Source organism: Calidris pugnax, unplaced genomic scaffold (genome assembly GCF_001431845.1).
Source record: "Calidris pugnax isolate Ruff unplaced genomic scaffold, ASM143184v1 scaffold219, whole genome shotgun sequence".
NCBI lineage: Eukaryota > Metazoa > Chordata > Aves > Charadriiformes > Scolopacidae > Calidris > Calidris pugnax.
In genome coordinates, this window is record NW_015094507.1 from 2,270,591 (window position 1) to 2,289,599 (window position 19,009).

At 45.0% G+C, this 19,009-nt stretch overlaps 1 protein-coding gene across 1 annotated transcript; it reads right to left on the reverse strand.

Moving 5' to 3' along the window:
* Positions 1-6,789: 6,789 nt before the first annotated feature.
* Positions 6,790-18,657, reverse strand: MDH1 (malate dehydrogenase 1). The gene is made up of 9 exons (XM_014964670.1): positions 18,529-18,657; positions 13,117-13,215; positions 12,695-12,791; positions 11,555-11,730; positions 10,060-10,182; positions 9,757-9,933; positions 8,114-8,227; positions 7,812-7,901; positions 6,790-7,441 (listed from the first exon to the last, which is right to left on the reverse strand). The coding sequence occupies exons 1-9, from the start codon at positions 18,529-18,531 to the stop codon at positions 7,316-7,318; spliced, it is 1,005 nt and encodes a 334-aa protein (XP_014820156.1). The 5' UTR covers positions 18,532-18,657; the 3' UTR covers positions 6,790-7,315.
* Between the last annotated feature and the right edge of the window lie 352 nt (positions 18,658-19,009).

The window sequence follows — 19,009 nt, forward strand, 5'->3', positions numbered from 1 at the left end:
CAGCGTCGCCTGATGTATGGCCACCTTCTCTTCTCCAAAGTGCTTAGAAGGAAACTCTGACCATGCCCTTAACAGCATCCTCCAGCCTCATTTTGCAAATATCAGCTAAAAGAAGCTGGGGGGCAAAAAGGGGTTATCTGGCTGCTGTTGGCCAGGATGTCCCCTGCGCAGCCAGCAGAAGACCTCGTTTCCTGAATTTATAACTTGAGATCAAGTGCTGTTCCTGTTTGGGAATGGAAAAGGGGGTAGAGCCAAGTGTCTAACTCAGAGCCATGTCCAGCTCTGGAGTCCTCAGCAAAGGAAAGACCATGTCCTGTTGGAGCAGGTCCAGAGGAGGCCCTGGAGATGCTGGGAGGGCTGGAGCCCCTCTGCTGGGAGAGGGGGCTGAGAGAGTTGGGGGGGTTCAGCCTGGAGAAGAGAATGCTCTGGGGAGACCTTGGAGCCCCTTCTAGTCCCTCAAGGGGCTCCAGGAAAGCTGGGGAGGGACTCTGGATCAGGGAGGGGAGCCCTAGGAGGAGGGGGAAGGGTTTGACCCTGAAAGAGGGGAGATGGAGCTGAGATGTGGGGAAGAACTTGTTTGGTGTGAGGGTGGTGAGAGCCTGGCCCAGGTTGCCCCAAGAAGCTGTGGCTGCCCCATCCCTGGAGGGGTTCAAGGCCAGGTTGGAGGGGGCTTGGAGCAACCTGGTCTGGTGGGAGGTGTCCCTGCCCAGGGCAGGGGGTGGCACTGGATGATCTTTAAAGTCCTTCCAACCCGAATCATTCTGTGATTCTATGACAAAGTTTGTCTGGAGTTTATTCTTCTTGCCAAAAAGAAGCTACCTTTCATGTAGACATGTTGTCCATTGGATGGAGGACATGGACTGGATGTATCCACCCTGGTTGGGGACAAGGAGCAGCTGATACTTTTCCTCTCCTGTCCAAGAGTTTCCTGTGCTCCCAGCCTTGTAACTGCAGAACTGGAGTTCTCTCTTTTCTTGTCTGTCCATAGACAACTGGAGTTGTCTCTTTTCTCTTGGTCAAATATTTAAATTCTTCAGGCTCACAGGTGGAAAGGAAAAAAAATCCTCCCACTGTGACTCCTTCTCTACTAGCTCCACCTAGAGGCTTCAGAAAAAACCTGCATTGTAATTTTTTTTTTATTGTAATTATTTATTTAGGATTTAAGGCTGTCTTGGCATTGAAAACCACGAATGCCAAAAGCATCGAGGTGGTGGCAGCTGTGGGTGTAGAAAGCTGCCCCTCCTGCTGATGGACCCTCCAAGCAGAGCCAGAAGCACCGCTTACCCCTCAGCTCAAGGACCCATGTGAAAAATCCTTCACTTGACAGTATCCTGGGATAAATACCAGCATCACAGATGATTCCTTTAGGAAAGTCCCCACCAGAGAAACATGTACTGCCCTCTTCCAAAGGAGGAGTTTTGTAGGATAACCCTGGTGCCCACACTTGACAGCCCAAGGTGAAGAAAGCCTCTCCAAAGCTCCTTGCTCCACAAGGCTAATAATAACTAGGTGTGGAGGGAAGGGGATGTGCCAGACCAGCCAAGAGTAGGACACGAAGCCTCTCCAAGGTCTTCTTTTCTCCCAGATGTTCCTGCTTAGGAACAACCTGCACAAAGACCCACAGCCCTTGGAGTTGTGCTTCCCATTCTTTGCTTCCTCTCTGCCTCTGCCAGCGAGACAACCATCCCAGGATGCCGCAATCGCTTCTCCACTTGGGTAAAAACTACCTTGACGCTGGAAAAGTCCTTTGAAGGCTTAAGATGGATCATGATTGCTGTCCAGTGATGGTCCGGGGAGAACAATACAAAAGAGAGAATTAGGAAGGGACCTCCTGTGAAGGGATAACAATTCTCAACAAGATTAATTACCCGCAAATCCTGGATGCGACTGCCCAGCCAGAGCAGCATCAGGGTGATGCTTACCCAGGGTGCTCCGAAGTCAGGTGTCCTCTTGCCCGACGTCCATGTAGCACGAAGGCAGGACGTTGCCAAATCTACTTTTTCCTTTTCTAACTGATAACAAGCCCACGCTAGAAGCTCTTGTCAAACCAAGCTGCTGCTCTTGAACTCTGAGCCTGCAAACAGCTGGGCAGTGACACATCTATTGGTTTTAGCTATTTTAGGAAACAATCTGCCCTTTTGTGCAGTCATGAAACGCATGAAAGGCCCGATGGCAAAACTTGGATGTGGCAAAATCCCATCTTGATACCGTCCAAACCTGGCTTCCTTATCTTTCCTGACAATGGCGCAATTCTGGCATGTAACCAGTAACAGGACCTCTCTCCGTGGCCACCTGACCCTTGCTCCAGCACTAATTGCTGCCTCTTGCTCCTCCTGGTGGGACTTGGGCTTTCGGCTTGATGGTGAAGCTGGTAACCGCTTGAGTCATGCTGGAGACACCACTTCTTTGTCCAGCTGCTTCCCAGTTACCAGCCCAAAGAGGTGCTGGCCCTCACCTCACACAGGAACCACCAAAACAAGCCTATATCCATCAGACGAGCACCTTCTGACTCATAAACTTTGCAAACTCTCACCTTTTGCTTCCTACTGAGCTGTTTGCCTTGGGTTTCAGCCCCAGAAGACCTCTGTACTTTCACACATCTCACACGTGCCACCCTTCTCCATCCTTGATCCAGCTGGGAGCAATGGGCATTGCTAATACATATCCCCATGCCCCGGTGGGAGACATGCACAAGAATGCCATGGCTTATGTTTGCCTTGGAGTCAATCTCCCTTTTAATATCAGAAAGAAATGTTAACACTGGCTTTCAGGAAGCTTATTTTTAAAAAAAATAAACTTAGAAAACAGAGAGATACTTTGAGGGGTTAATTCTCTCCTACAACCTCTTCACTGAGGAATAAACCTCATTCATAGAGTCACAGGATGATTTAGGTTGGAAGGGACCTTAAAGATCATCTCATTCCACCCCTCTGCCCTGGGCAGGGACACCTCCCACCAGACCAGGTTGCTCCAAGCTCCATCCAGCCTGGCCTTGAACCCCTCCAGGGATGGGGCAGCCACAGGTTCTCGGGGCAACCAGGGCCAGGCTCTCACCACCCTCAAGAGTAAAAAATTTCTTCCTAATGTGATGCTTCCTCATCCTCCTTGGCTCTTCACCTTTTTGGACTCTAAGTTTAGCTTTAGGGAGGTCTTCTAAGAAGAACTGGCCTTTTGAGAGAGTTTTTTGTAAGGGGCTCATACCGTGCTCTCCTCCATCAGGCAGCCTCACACAGAAAAAACATCCTTCTTGTCAGCTCAGTGTGCAAAAGAGATTCAGCCAAAAATACTTATTAGCCTTTTCCTTCAAGCAAAAAGCCCAAATGTCATTCTTCTTCCTCTCCTAGGAGAAAGGTATGGGCAGAGCTTCTTCTTGCCACCTTCCCACCCAAGGGGAAGGCCACTGTCCGCAAGAGAGACCTTGCTGGGCTTGCATTTACTGCAGCACCAAAAACCTGCAGCTTGCTGTTTTGCTTGAAAACCACCCATTTCTGTTGCTCTGCACAGTTTCATGTAAAACCGGTTTTCAGCCAGACTATTAACTCTCCATCAGCAGGGGTTCAAATTGCTCCCGAAATAACTCCCATGCTGGTTTATTAGGGGCTTCCTAAACCTTCTGTCTCAAGCTTTAAAAGGATCCTGTTCCCACTGGCTTAGAGAAAATAACCACATAATATTATTTTTTCACTCAGGGTCACATCAGCCAAATGGTGGTCCCATTTTAAAATGACTCAAGCTGCCTGTGTTTGTTGAGAATCACTTGTGAAGGAGAAAGCAAAACTGAACATAATTGGTGAAAATTCCCCAAGGGTGGGCCGCACTGGATCTCTGGAAAGGCCCAATCTGTGGCCTTCCAAATGCTGACGTGGTTTCAAAAACTGAGCACAAACTCGAGCAAGCTGAAATTTACAATTTTTAAACCTCTGGTAACAAATGGAAGCTCAAAAGCTCACCTTCCTCCCAAGCATCATCAGTTGCCTGCTACAATAAAGTCTTGCACAGTTCATCTGGGCAGCTTCATGATAGCCCTGTAGGTCTTGGCTTGTAGGAAGAGTCAAGTGGCTTCTCTAAACGTCACACAGGTTTTCCATCATGGTTTGAGCAGAGGAGAGTGTGTGCATGCATATGGATGGCCACAACATATATGCATTGGTGCCATCTGCTGGGAAGATGGCATCTGCCACCTCTTCCCACCACCAAGATGCTCTGTTCCCGCTAAGCTCCTCAGCTGCCACAGGGAGGGTGAAGAAAAGAAGCAGGTACTGCAGGAGCAGGATGGATTGCCTGGATTTGGGGCTTTTGGCCACAGACAGAAACAGTCGGAGACATGGATGTTGGGATAGAGTGCACCCTCAGCAACTTTGCCAATGACACCAAGCTCTGTGTGGTGATCAACGTGCTGGAGGGAAGGGATGCCATCCAGAGGGACCTGGACAGGCTGGAAAGGTGGAACCACATGAACCTCGTGAAGTTCAACCAGGCCAAGTGCAAGATCCTGCACATGGGTCACAGCAATCTCAGGCACAAATACAGGTTGGGTGGACATTGGATGGAGAGCAGCCCCGAGGAGAAGGACTTGGGGGTGTTGGTGGATGAGAAGCTCAACACGAGCCAGCAACGTGCCCTGGCAGCCCAGAAAGCCAACCCCATCCTGGGCTGCATCCCCAGCAGCGTGGCCAGCAGGGCCAGGGGGGGATTCTGCCCCTCTGCTCCGCTCTGGGGAGACACCCCCCCAGTGCTGCCTCCAGCTCTGGGGCCACCACCAGCAGAAGGACATGGAGCTGTTGGAGCAGGGCCAGAGGAGGCCCCGGAGATGGTGGGAGGGCTGGAGCCCCTCTGCTGGGAGGGGGGGCTGAGAGAGTTGGGGGGTTCAGCCTGGAGAAGAGAAGGCTCCGGGGAGACCTTGGAGCCCCTTCCAGTCCCTCAAGGGGCTCCAGGAGAGATGGGGAGGGACTCTGGATCAGGGAGGGGAGCCCTAGGAGGAGGGGGAACTGGTGGTCATTGAGCAGAGGAGAGATCTCCTGTCAAATTGCTCGACAGAAGCCTGGAGGAAATATAAGCAGTGCTTAAAACTCATAGTATGAGAGGAATCAAACGTAGACTCAAGTGTTAACTTGAGTTAAATACATAATGAGATAGTCTATCAAGTACTGTGGTTAATTACGCAACTGTTCTGATACACCAAGTGTTACCAGCATCACCTGACAACAAGTGAGGCATATCCTGGAGAAGACTGCTTTAAAACAAACATCAAAAAACCTGGAAGAGCCAGATCTTCCAGGTTTTGTTTTTTTTTTTAAATAAAAAAAGCTTTTTCCCTACATTGAGGTGTTTCTGTAGGTATACACTCCAGCAGGATTTATCATATCTTATGATTTTCAGTTGCAGATATATACTTTCCTTTTCTGAGCCTCCAGCCTTTTTTAACTGTAACAGCATGCACTGTAGCTCCCTCCTGTAACATTCACCGTAAAACACATTGTCTTAAAATAAGCTGCAGCGTGGTAATTAACTGGCACAAATTCCCTTGGGCCCCAGGCTTGCGTTGAGATTTTTACTGACTTTGCATGGAATGCCAGAAAGCAGTTGTCACCTTGTCAGCTTTCCTTACCTCCCGCCTTCCTGCGGAGGTTCCCAAACTGTCCTGAAAAGACAAGACGTATGAAATTTTCTTCTTATCTCTTCTCCACAGCTAAACTTCTAGAGGAATGAGAACAACAGTGGAAAAAAAAAAAAAACCACCACAATGTATATGGTTGTTCTCTGTTCCCAAGACATTCGTTTGCTGTGTCCTCTCCCCGGCTGGCCTGTGCCACAGCAGTTTGCTGCCTCACTGTCACTGCACTGAATGGCTACAGTAATGCTGGCAGCCAACTCCCAAGGATAAGCTTATTGGTGTTTGACCATTTATTCTATATTCTAGTTGATAAATCCTCAAAGAAGTAATTCCATTCGCTTGGAATTCAGTTTAAGCTTTTTTTGAGGGGGTCAAAACCGTTCTACTTTTTTGAATCCTCATTGAATGACAACGAATCAAAAATAAAGAGGGAAATGAGATGACTCCAGATACAACAGACCCAAGATTTCCTTTAGTAAAAGGCAGACACGCTTCTATTGGAACAGGACAGATGACAACTTAGCACTGACATTGTGTACCAGAAAAATCCCATTATGGGGAGAGCTTGCACTCTGCAAACGCTATGGGAGGTGCTTAGAAAACCAACAGAACAGACACTACATCTAAGAAACTCCCAGAAGAACAAACCCAGTCTAAATCCCTTCAGTCTCCATAAGATGGGTTCCTACAGGAGGAGCAGACAGAGTAAGAATCTCGTAGAAGAGTTACAGCAACGTTCACCCCTGTTGCCTGCAAAGGAATAATTACAGCACAATATATCTGAAATAGCTTCCTGAAGTTACAGTGTTCTTAGGCTGCACTAGAAAAATTCTCAAGCAAGTATATATTAACCTCAGGGAGTCCTTGTCTCCTGGGACAAAAGGCCTTGAAGCTATTATCAAATAAGTACCGTGCTACAGCTCCGACACGGCTTTGGAATCGTAGGGCTGGAGTGCAAATCTGCCTTCAGGCTTTTCTGGCTGATGTTGACATAAAGCAATTTTGCCTGGGAAAGACAAAATGGAAGTGCTAGTCATCAATAAACCTCCTTAAAAAAAAAAACTGAGGGGAAACCAGTTTTAAACTAGGCCTTCAGGGTTTTTTTAAGTTGTACTACCAAATTCCGCTAGTTCCGAAACTCAAACACGCAAATAAAGTGCCACAGACTACGCTTAGCCATTACGCGATTAAACATCTTTTAATATTTCTATTGACAAACATCGTAAGCATAACCAGGGTGAACAGTACATACTTGGGAGTCTGTCCAGTGATAGACCTGAGTCCTTGAACCACTGGTTCAAGGAGAACTCTCGACGTTCTAATTTCATTGTCAAGTTGAGCCAGGGGATGCAGAAGTGATCACCGACTAGGGCGTGTTCCAATAGTGCCAAATTCTAATCAAAACTCAAATTGTGCGTTAGTAGCCAAGGCAGAGGCAAACAATTATTCTGCATCATACGCAGAAAGCAACTAGTACTGAACAGACAAAATTTGGTCAACACACTAGTTTTGCTTCTTTTATGATCTTTTTTTTGCTAATAACTCAAGAGGCACAACAGTACCGGTAAGCATATGAACCTCAAAATGCACAATTGCCACAGACAGTTGACTTGAATACAGTAATAGTGCTCGGGAGGAGACTTAGAGACGACTTTTAGATTCTTCCACTCTTAAATGATTTTGTATTTCCTCACCACCTAGTCATGCACTGGAGAGGAATTGCACAGCAGTCTCCTTCTCTTCCATTAACTCCTTCGCAGTCAGATTCATCTTCTCACGAGAAAAATCATTAATAGGAAGACCCTCGACAAATTTCCAGGTCTTGTCCTGTTTGAAAACAAACAAACAAAAAGCTCCTCCATGTCAGAACAAGCTTCGTTCAGTCTGCACAAAGGAAACTCTGCAGCTTAAGAAACAAGGGTTTATGGTCTTAAAAAACACACTCAGGCAGAAGTTACTTTTGTTTTCAGGTCAAGAAACCAACCAGCTCCAGCCAAGTCGTGCCAGATTCTACTTCTCTATCAGTACTTATTTGACAACTACTACAAAATGGTTAATAATGGTTCCCCCCAAAGAACTGATAAAAATCCCCACAGCAACAGCAGCCCCAGACTAAACCCACTGCTTTTAACAAGCTCATATGACAGTTTAGCCAGGTCTTGCAGGAGACACTTGGATTTAAATAGAGTCCAGTTACCTTGATCACAACAGGGAACGAATATAGCAAGTCTTCAGGAACACCGTAAGAATTGCCATCAGAAATGACTCCCATGGAAACAAACTCCCCCTGAAAGCAGAAAAGTAAGGGGTGAATACATTTTTCATTGCTAGAAGCAAGCAAAAGTTTAACTTCCAGTGTAGTGCATCTCCTGTGACACGCTATTCCCAAAAAAGACAAATTCTTCCCCCTTCAACGCGCATATACGCTCGAGGTCAAAGCCACTGGCGTGTAATCAAAGCATTAAGCAAATAAGCACTTACTCAAGAGCAACATCTTACCGCTGGAGTGCCGAACCAGATGTCCCTCACATGATCACAGATAGCTTTGGCAGCTGACATCGCACTGGACAGCTTCCTAGCCTTAATAACAGCTGCTCCACGTTGCTGAACAGTCTGCAATTAAGAAAAACCCCTAAATTGTAGAGCACCACAATCACGGCTCGGTGTTAACGATGTTAGTAAACGCCACGAGGAAAAAGTGCATCACGAATATTATTTACTTTCATTAGTCAAGACAATTCTATCACTAAATGAACACAGCATACGATCCAGAAATACAATCTAGAAGAGTTTTGCCAAGACAAGAACACAATGGAGTATTTCAGAGGTTGGCTCATTTCTTTGTACTTGCTTTACAACCGGCAGTCCACTGAATTCCTTAACACCAACTAGATGTTTCAAGCTTTTACCACCAAGAGACTTCATGTAAGTCAATAGTAACAGATTTCTCAGCACAACACTAGGAATTAAGGTTTTCTGCTGAATATCAACATGACTGACTTGCTGGTCTCAATCCTACAACATTTAATGCATAAAATTCATTCAATTCCTGAAGATAGTTGAACCTCACTCCCTATACTCAAGTTTACATTTAGAAATTCTGTACTTAAGAACTGCACTTCTTAAACCTTGGGTTTGGCGTTTTGTTTTTGGTTGGTGTTTGGTTTTGGTTTTTTTCCTTTTAGTAAGTTTTGGTAAGGCTCTATGCCAACCAGACTCCAGTCTAGAAAGCAAAAATTATGAAATCTCCTTATCTTTGGCAAAGCAATGTAGCATAGACCAGCATTACAATGTACCGAGAAGGCCAAGCCAATATCCTGCCTTGGTCAGGAAAGATAAAGCTCCTGGGCATTTTTTGGTGGGTGGGAAGAAGCAAACTGAAGATCATCCCAATTCATCTAGAGCGATGCCCAAAAAAGTCAAAATGAACTCCCAATGCTGCTTGTGTGCCAGGTGAGCTGCACCTAAGCTTCGATCAAAATTAGTTTTGTTGAAATATTAGCACTCAGAAGTTTCATAATGTCTTAAATTTTTCAGAAGCAAATAACTGACCGACAAACTACCTGAAGATCACAGAATGGTTTGGAAGGGATGTTAAAGATCATCCAGTTCCAACCCCCTGCCCTGGGCAGGGACACCTCCCACCAGACCAGGTTGCTCCAAGCCCCCTCCAACCTGGCCTTGAACCCCTCCAGGGATGGGGCAGCCACAGCTTCTCGGGGCAACCTGGGCCAGGCTCTCACCATCCTCATAGCAAAGAATTCCTTCCTGAGATCTCACCTCAATCCCCCCTGTTGAAGTTTAAAACCTTTCCCCCTCCTCCTAGGGCTCCCCTCCCTGATCCAGAGTCCCTCCCCATCTCTCCTGGAGCCCCTTGAGGGACTGGAAAGGGCTCTAAGGTCTCCCTGGAGCCTTCTCTTCTCCAGGCCGAACACTCCCAACTCTCTCAGCCTGTCCTAAGAAAGGTGCTCCATCACTCTGACTAATAAGTCAATACTAGAGTAAGATAGGAAGAGCTGCTTCACCCAGTCATTTACATAGTTCACAATTTCAAATGAGGTTAGGAGAAAGCAGAAGCACAGACTGCTCATTTGAAAAAAAAAAAACAAAAAACAAAACCACACACAACACCAAGATCTTACCAGGATAAAGTCTCCCTTCAGCCAGCTGTCATCTTTTATAGCTTCATAAACTCCAACTTCCTTTCCTTTCACATTGACCTTCGCATGGGTGACATCTGGATATTGAGTGGAGGAGTGGTTGCCCCAGATGATAACATTCTTCACATCATTAGCAGAGACACCAAGTTTCAAAGCAATCTAATGGAAATGAAATATGTCCAATGTATTGTCCACTTCTCAAGCATAGGCTTCTTTGAAAGCATTGCTCTCTTTGTATTTAGCAGAAACAACAGAAACCATTCTACTGTGAATGGGCCTTTTTACCTGAGATTTAGCTCTGTTGTGATCCAAACGAGTTAAGCAGCTGAAATTTTCCTTTGGTATTGACGGAGCTGACTTTGATGCAATCAGGCAGTTAGTATTTGCTGGATTCCCAACTACCACAACCTAAAAACGAAAGTGGGGAAAGGGAAGGTGGAAAGATGAAGAAGGAATTTCTGAAAAAACAGCTCCCTCAAGTGAAAGACATGGCATTGCTTTCAAGGAAACTGTTAAAAAGTTAAATCTTCTAGATCTCTTGGTTGTCTTTGGCAAGGTTTTCTTTTGTATTTGCACCATTCATATTGACTGAATCTTCTCTAACTGCACATAAAAATATTTTCTAGCTAGGTATCTCCTCTATAATTTGACATTCAAATGCAAAAGAGAACAAGACTGCTAGGTTGATGTGCACGCTGCCCCATAGCCTGGCCTCAAAGCTCACACTGCTGGATTCAGGGAAAGCACAACACAAATACACTACTGAGCCCAGAGTGAATTCACCATCCCATTTTAAACAGTTCCTAGACTGGCTGCCATGGCTTTGTGTAATTACTTTATAATTAAGAGAACCAGAACAGTTACTTATCTCAACGTTCATAGGCAGCTAGTTCCCTGAACTTAAATCAATTTATTACTATGGAAAACTGATTTTTAGTCATCCTTCATCTACTAATGTGCCTCAAATGATTAACGTCAAGCTCCATATGCTCTCAATCACACAAGCTAATCTGCAAACCTCCCTTTATATTTCCCCTTTTGAAAGTGAGTTCAATGAATTTTCCATTACTCTGCAATAGTTACATCGATAGTTTTTATTCCAACTGTATAAAGAAGCAAACAAGTCTTTAGAAGCAGTAGGAAGTTCATCAGCAGAGGAAGCAGACATTAAAAAGTCAGTTACAAAGCACAGTTGGAGTCTGGGTCTGAGATTAAGAGCAGTAGGAGAGCAGCCACATGATCCCATTAACTGTGCTCAAGGAATCTGAGAGAGAACAATTAAAAGCTTCCAATGCTCCAAAGACTAAGATGCAAACAACCTAAATAAAGCCAATCTTTTGTGCAACTGTAATTCCATATTGATACTGAAGTTAAGGGTCATTATGTTACAGCCACAGATGAATATGAAGTAGGCAGCTGCACGTAGATAATTTAGTTCTCCCAGAGAAGAGAGATTAACGAGCAGAAGATTGCTTTTCATTTTTTTTATAAGGTTTTTTTCTTTTTCTTTTTTTTTTTTGAGTTGGTGGTAACCAATTCAGAGTATGTGTGGAATACAGCAATAAAACTTAAGATTTACCTTTTTCACCAAACGAAGGACTAAATCATCCACCTATTTAACACACTACATCTCATCTAACCTTGACTGTGGCATATTTTCCAGGGCTTAAGGAAAGGAATGCCTGAACAGGCTCCTGCTTGCGCAACATCATTCTACCACCCATTTACATCTCTACATAACCCAACAAGTTAACTCTTGAAATTCAGTTTCTGTATTCACCTTGACGGTCTTTTTGGCGTACTTATCCAAGGCTGCACCCTGAGACTTGAAAATTTTTGAATTTGCTTGGAGTAAATCCTTCCTCTCCATGCCCTCTTTCCTTGGCATGGAGCCAACCAGAATTGCTATGTCAAGGTCTTTGAACGCAACTTCCTCCTTGTCTGTTGGAATGACCTCTAAAAACAGGAAAGGGGGGGGCGGGAGAGGAATAAATTTAAGTAAGATAAATACTCATGTCAAAGTGTTAATGGGAATATTCTTTGGTTCATAAATAGTGTATAATCTGATCTGACACCACCACCTTCCCCTTCCAAAAATACAAGTGTATAGTCAGTTGGCCCAACTCCACAGATTAAATTGCCAGTAAACGGTTTATATATACAAATATTTATCTAAAGCTTTAGATAGAAATTCTGAAAACACAGCAGAAATCTATGTAAAAAGATAACTTTCATGTCTCTAAATATATATGCGTATTTACATATGCTGTTCTTCACTTTGACTAACATATTTTAGTGGCAAGTACCAACATAAATGAAGTTTTCCTCTTCCTTCAACAATTCAAACTGAGGAAGGTTTGGAAGGTTTTACTCACACCGGTACGAGAGCTGGTAGCTACATGCCTTTTTTTTTTTAAAGTACTGTAATAATTATAGCAACACCTGCTTGCTGCCTTTCTCGTGCTTGTTTAGATTATCAGGGCTTATCTCGTTTACATGACTTGATGAGCGAGTTTTCAGTTTGTGGAGTAGATATTTCTAAAGACTAAAATTGGTTTTATTTAGTAAAGGCATCTAGGTGCTATCTAAATATTCATTGTTATTTTACCACTAGGCTAGAATACAATGCAGAAACACCCAAGTATCTGACAATTTGTTGTATGTGCTGACAACCCAGGATTAGATGATATAAACAAAACCCCAGGTATCTGCCTAGCCAATTCTCAACACAAAACTCAATTTGAGGGCATTCTTCCCCAACTTTCAGCTTAAGTTAAATCAATCTCCCACAAAGTATAAACTCAAGAAAGGATCATGCAATATTTTCTTCTGCTTAACTTCCTGCCAACTACAGGAACTCAGAAATGCAATAGTTGTACTAGAACATCTTGTCAGTGTAAGACAGGTTTCTTTTGGCCACCTCTCAGCAGCGGTAGAGCACAGTCCTGCAGCTCCATCACTATCCCGTCCAGTACCGTCATCACAGGGGTGATATCCAGCAGCACAAGAATAAGAGGCTGTAAAGAAAGAAATGGTTTAATGCAAGTTGGGCACCATCTGTTTTGAAAATGAATTTGTCTTAATATCTGCTAGAAATTGCTGTCTTGTGCAAGACTTAAAAATCCATTTACAGAAAACTGAAAAACTTCAGCACCACCAATAACTGAAAGCTTGTGTAACGGTGTAAGACTCCGTTTTCACCACTTCAAGAATAAATCACTTGCATATTGGTAAACTATTCTGAGCGTCCACAGGGAAACAAGTCTAAGGGACTGCAGTTCTGACGTGAGCTTATTCATTTCTGCGCAGCAGAGGCAAGTAATAATTCAGTGTAGGAGTTACCTGATCTTTGCCGAAGACATCTCCCTTGGCGATGCTGTAGAGCAGTGAGTAAGCAATCTGCCCAGCAGCTCCAGTCACCAGGACTCTGATAGGTTCACCCTGCAAGACAGTAACACAGACTTAACCCACAGCCACACAGAGGGGTAAAAATTAACAAAAATTAAAAAAAAAAAAAAAAGAAAGAGGGTGTGACTATTTAACCTGGATGAAAACACGTGCCTAAACGTGGATCGGGGCCAGCTCCTGGGATCATACCTCTGTTTTGCTAGAACTACCAGCAATTTCTCTATGTGCTTTTACAGAAACAGACCACGCTTGCAAAAGTATCCCTAAGAACTGCTCCTGGAAAAGCTTTCAAAATACCAGGAACGATTTGAAAAAGCTTTGTATTCCTTTTAACAATGATGCCTTTTTAGCATAAGGCCTTACAACATGTGCCCACTCATCAGACTACCCATTCACACTTCAAACTTATTACAGAAGTTTTATGAGCCGCCACACTTCACCAGTTTTTAGATTCTTTCAATTTTGAGGGCTGTGTCCATTAAGCATTTTGAACACTTACTTGTGACCAAAGACTTATCGAATGCCAGACACCGAGGAATCAAGAGGATTTGAACTACTGACTCACTAAACTGTTAGGCAGCAATTTAACAAATTCACAGAAAAAAAAAAAGCTATATTAGGGACAAATACATATAATCACCAACCATGGTGATTCTGTGATTTCCGTAATACAATTGTCCATTGTTAAACTGACCCAAAACTCCTAAAGACTGGGAAAAGACTGCCAACTATGTTGCAAATTGCGGGGGAAATGTCTTACCCTATAGCAAAAGTCCATTTTGTTAAGCACGACAAGGACTTGGGGAACACCAGAGGTTATTTAATACTGAAAACACACCAAGGGGCGTTCATAACCCGTTATTTTGCAAGCAGGGATTTTGTATCTCCCTTCTTCCCTAGAGGCAGCAGGGTGAGGCACATTGGGCTCGCATAAGAACAAGCAGACTCTGACCAGCCTGCTGGCAACCCATGCCCAGTCTTTCAAGTAATTAAAAGATTATCATTTGAATTATGGACAAATGATCTTCCACATTCAATTACGTCTGAAATGATTTAATGGCACACTGGGCTGCATTAGGAGAAGTGTAGCTTGCAGAGCAAAGGGAGGCATTTCGCTTAGCGCCGGTGGCTGCAAATGAAATATTTGAGTCCAGTTTTGGGATGTCCTCTGAGTTTTACAGGGATGTTGAGCAACTACCAAGGGCTCAAACTTTACTCAGATGGCTGAGGCCTGAAGTTCATGTCCTAGAAATGATGCTGAGGGAGCCGGGGCATAGCCTAGAAAGGTAGAGGACAAGGAGCAATCTAACAGCAGCCGACTACTACTTTGAAGAATAAGAACTCAAATAATGTTGCCAAACACCTCTCTGTCGTGGCAGACAGCAGAACACGGGGCAACAGCTACAAATTAAGAGAAAAAGCCTTGATTAGGGTGGTCCTGCTGCACTGGAGCAAGGTACTGAAGAGAGTCTGTGCAACCTGCATCCTTGACAGTTTTCAAGACCCAGATGAAACACCAAGTGTGACCTGATTCAGCAGAGGAACAAAGTCCTGCTATCGTGGCTGGACTGGACAACCTCCAGACTCAGAGCAAGGAAGGGGTCAGACTGGACGACCTCTAGAGATCCTTTCCAACCAACATTCCTGTTGTCGATATTTATAGGAAAACAGATTTGGGATGTGAGTGTATTCTCTCTGCAGAAGCGACCAGCCAAGCACAGCTGCATCAATCTGGCACTAGAGAGCGACAACAGTGAGGCCACCTACCCCATTTCACCACGTACTAGATAAAATGAGAGCATTAAGTGACAAAGTTAAACTACTGGATGCACAGATTCAGACCTCAATATGATTTTGACCTCATTATGGGAATTATTCTTTAAATATTAGGTTAAATGGCTACCAGTTCCGGCACTGAACTGCATTATTTTCTTTTGAACCTGTCCTGCTGTGAGTCTCATCCCCCAAACCTCATCAGAACTCCATGAGGAAGGGGAAGGAGCACAGACAATTGGTTATTGCTGTTTTAAATCGCAAAACTAGTTTTGGTACCCTGTTCTTGAGCAGGGAATTTATACCATCCAAATGTAGCATAACGTCTGGATAATGGGCAGCACAGATTAAGATGCATATCAGATTTTGAAGCCAACTTTTCAGCGCGTTTTTAAGGAGAATCTCCCTTTATTTATACGCTCCCTTAGGGAGCAATGAATACTCTTTTAAGGCAACTAATCATATTAGTTGGGGAAATAAGTACTGGAAAATTACTGTGCTGCAAACCTTGGCCTGGCAAAATCCCATATCAGCAGCATATAAAAAGTAATCCTGTGCAGAGCACGCTGCCACAGAGCTCGCATAGATAACAGCAGAACACATTTTCTTAGAATTACATAATATCTGAAATCAACTGTGAATCGACTTCTGAATTTCCAGTGAACAGAACCAAGATGTTAAGAAGTTAGGCTCTTCCTCCTTTGCAACATGTGAGCCAATCTAAAGTAGGGGAAAGTTAATGAGAAGTTCTTCTACTATGTGCACTTTACACAGTAATCTGATTTTAACATGTCAGTCAGAAATATCAGTCTATCCACTAGCATTATGGTGAGCATTTAGCATAACAACAGGAGAGGGAAGGGCTGGAAAATAAAAAGGCAAGAGGTAGGACTAGGTAGGTATTTTGGTTGTTTTACACTTAGACTTAACGTTTATCCTTATTTTAAGAAAAATAATCCTTTACTTATGACTCAGTGCCATCCTCTCAAAAAAATTATGTTTGCTTACTACAGTTCTTCCTGTTTTCCTCCCCTTTTGGGCTGCAGGAGGGATGAAAACATAAGCTAAAATAAACTGAGAAGTACTACCTACTTTCTTTCTTCTCTCCAGGCTCTCAGTACATTGGATTCAAATACAAAGCTTTCCCTGAACCCCCCTGCCCCTGCACCAATTGGGAACAGTTAATATCAAAGAAATTTTCATGATCTCTCTTGATTCCAGGGACTAGATTAACAAGCCAAAAACGTTGTTCTTCTATCAAAATGTAGTTAACTCTCCCTGGAAAACTTACGTCCCATATAAAAATCGGTACCATTGAGCATCTGAGGCTACTTTTGGAGGTTGGATGTTTAGAGAAATGAGTAGCTCCCCAAGGAAGTTGTAGACTCCACACATTCACATTTGGGCACTTTTTAATCCGTGACTTGGCTCCTGCACCGGGCTTCAGTAAGAATACTTTCATGCTGTGGTGACTACAGAGGTGACCTTTACTCCCTCTCAGGTATACAAGAGCTAGAGGACAAATTAAATGACATCTAACTGAACTGTTTCATTTCAAAGCTTCACACACAGCTGATGTAGAGGCAAAAAGTTTTAGGGAACTGAGAGAGTAGTAAAGGTAATAATAAAAATTAAAAAAAAAAGTGAACACTGCATTCCCAAATGCCCTTCCCCCTTTAATTCAGCAACCATGCAGAATTTCTCCATCTCCTAAATTATCACATTTAGAAGTAAAACTTCCAATATCAAACAAGGAAGCTGTGAGCTTAATGCCCTGTTCGCCCCCACCTCCTCCCCCACACACATTCTGGTTTAAGAACTCGGTGCCTAAATTATCTCTGTGATAACCGCTGATAGCAGACCTAAACTATTAGTGCCTTACATGAAAATAGCACTACACTGCAAAACTGATTCAGGAGGTTACAAAGGTCAGTAAAAGTGTAATATCAAACAATCTACAATCTATCAAACGTAGGGATACGAAAAATCTATGTCCCTTCTACACAAGTGATGGACTTTGCATTGCTAATTAGAGTTATAAAATACCTCTGTAAACATTATTGCTGATAAAGTTAGCTTTTTGCAAAATATCAGCAACCTAACATTATTCCTGAATATTATACCAGGAATATCCCACCTTGCCTGACAAAAAAAAAAAAAGAAAAAAAAGACTTGAATGTAACACCTAAAGCAACCTCCTCAAAACACTTTCCCTTTGCTCTTCCCTCATTAGAGCAGGGTTGCAGTGACAATAATTGCCTTTGGGAAAGCAGTACAAAGTATCGGCAAGACAGTGGTGGACTTCAGCAACGCCAGCAGCCCTGCGGCCCACAGACTGGATTCCAGAGAAATTCTTTCCTTAAGAAACGACCTTGAGGCAGGTGCCCTTAAAAACCATTTTCCATTTCATTTAGCTAATAGCAGTTGCACCGACAGACACATGATTTTGTTTCAGAAGTTTAAAACCTTTGCCCAACGCCAAATGCATAATTAGAATAGTGAGAGCAAGATAGAAACCAGTGACATTCTAAGAAGTCCGGGCATCAAAATAAGCTCCAAACAGCAGTTCTCCTGCAGACCACAAATTCATGGCACCAACATTTTAAAAGCTCTCAGGTACAAATTAAAACTTGCTGCCTTGTGGTTGCTCCTGAGAAGCCACATTTTTAATAGAAATAAGAGTGGGAAGGTAGAATAGATAAGATTTACAGATTTCAGTATCCCTTAGCTGATAGTTGGAATAATACGCCACATTTGAGAGCTTGCAAGCATCTCTAGAGCAAAACACCAAAAGAAAAGATTTGGATAACAAGGTATAAGGTTTAGAAAAACGAGGAGATTTTTCAAATCATAAAAAACAGAAAGGAAAGCAAAGTCTCTCTGCACGTTTGTGTGTGTGCATATAGAAATATATAAGCCACAGAAAAGCAGAGCACTCCAGTTCACCTCTGCAACCTCAGGACAGAGCCTGAAGGACTCATAGACAATTCGGAGAACGGACACAAAGAGCTGGATTTCTGACAGCATCCACAGGGATGGAAAAAAAGAGAGGAAAACATGTTTATGGCATCTTGGGCTAACGCAGAATTGGGCCCAAAACCTTTAATGAAATTAAGGAGTTGGCAATTCCCATCTTCTCCAGGGCAAAGTCGCCAACCACCGGGCTCAGCGGCATTAAGAAAAGCGGCGATTAAAGGGCTGAAGGGCCAGCACCGGGCCGGGGAGGCTGGCTCCGGCCAGGCCGGCGCTGCAGGGGCCGACCCCGACCCCCGAGTCCCCGGGCTGGAAGGTCATCCCTCCGTGAGGGCCGAGGCGGGCACCGGCCGCCAAGAGCACCTTCAAGTCACCACCCCGGGGGCTTTGAGGGCGCCCGGTGAGGAGGAGGAAAAGAAAGAAGGGGATGGAGTGGGGGGGGGCGGGAGGATCCGGCGCCATTTCGCAGCCGCCTCCTCCTGACGGGAGCCCCCCGCCCCAACTGCCCGGCTGAGGGGGCCCGCAGCCCGTCGCCACCCCGTCCCAACGGAGAGCCGCCGCCATCCCCTCCCCAACACCCTTTTGGGGCTCAGTACCGACCATGGCTGAGAGAGAAGCGGCAGGTCCGGCGGTCCCGGGGGTCACCTTCTACCGACACGACTGAGGCCGCAACAGCGCCGCGCTGAGGTACCGCGGCGGGAAGGGGCGGGGCCTCCCCCTCCCCCCCGCGCGCGGCCGACTGGGAACTGTAGTCCCAGCGCCCCCTACCCCGGGCGGCTGAATGAGGGAGGAAAAACTACAACTCCCAGCATGCCTCGGGGCAGCACCCCCTCCTCCCCCGAGCGCCATTGGCGGCGTGGCGGCGCTTTACCCGCCCCATTCATTGAAGCGCAGAGGGTGCGCATGCGCAGAGGGCGGCGGGGAGGGGGGCAGGCGCTGCGGCAGCGCGGGCATTTGGCTTTGCGCGTGCGCACGAGGGGGAGGCGGTGCGCGCCCTGCGTGTGGTGGCTGCGCGTGCGCGGGTGGCGGCGCTTCGGTGGTTGCTAGGTGACGGGGGGGGGGGGCGGGAAGTTTGGGGGGG

Coding starts and splice junctions, on each gene's coding strand:
- MDH1 (XM_014964670.1), bottom strand. Junction 12,792..13,116: donor ATGTCTTCGGCAAAGATCAG/GTAACTCCTACA, acceptor CTTTCTTTACAG/CCTCTTATTCTTGTGCTGCT. Junction 9,934..10,059: donor ACAACAGAGCTAAATCTCAG/GTAAAAAGGCCC, acceptor CATTTCCATTAG/ATTGCTTTGAAACTTGGTGT.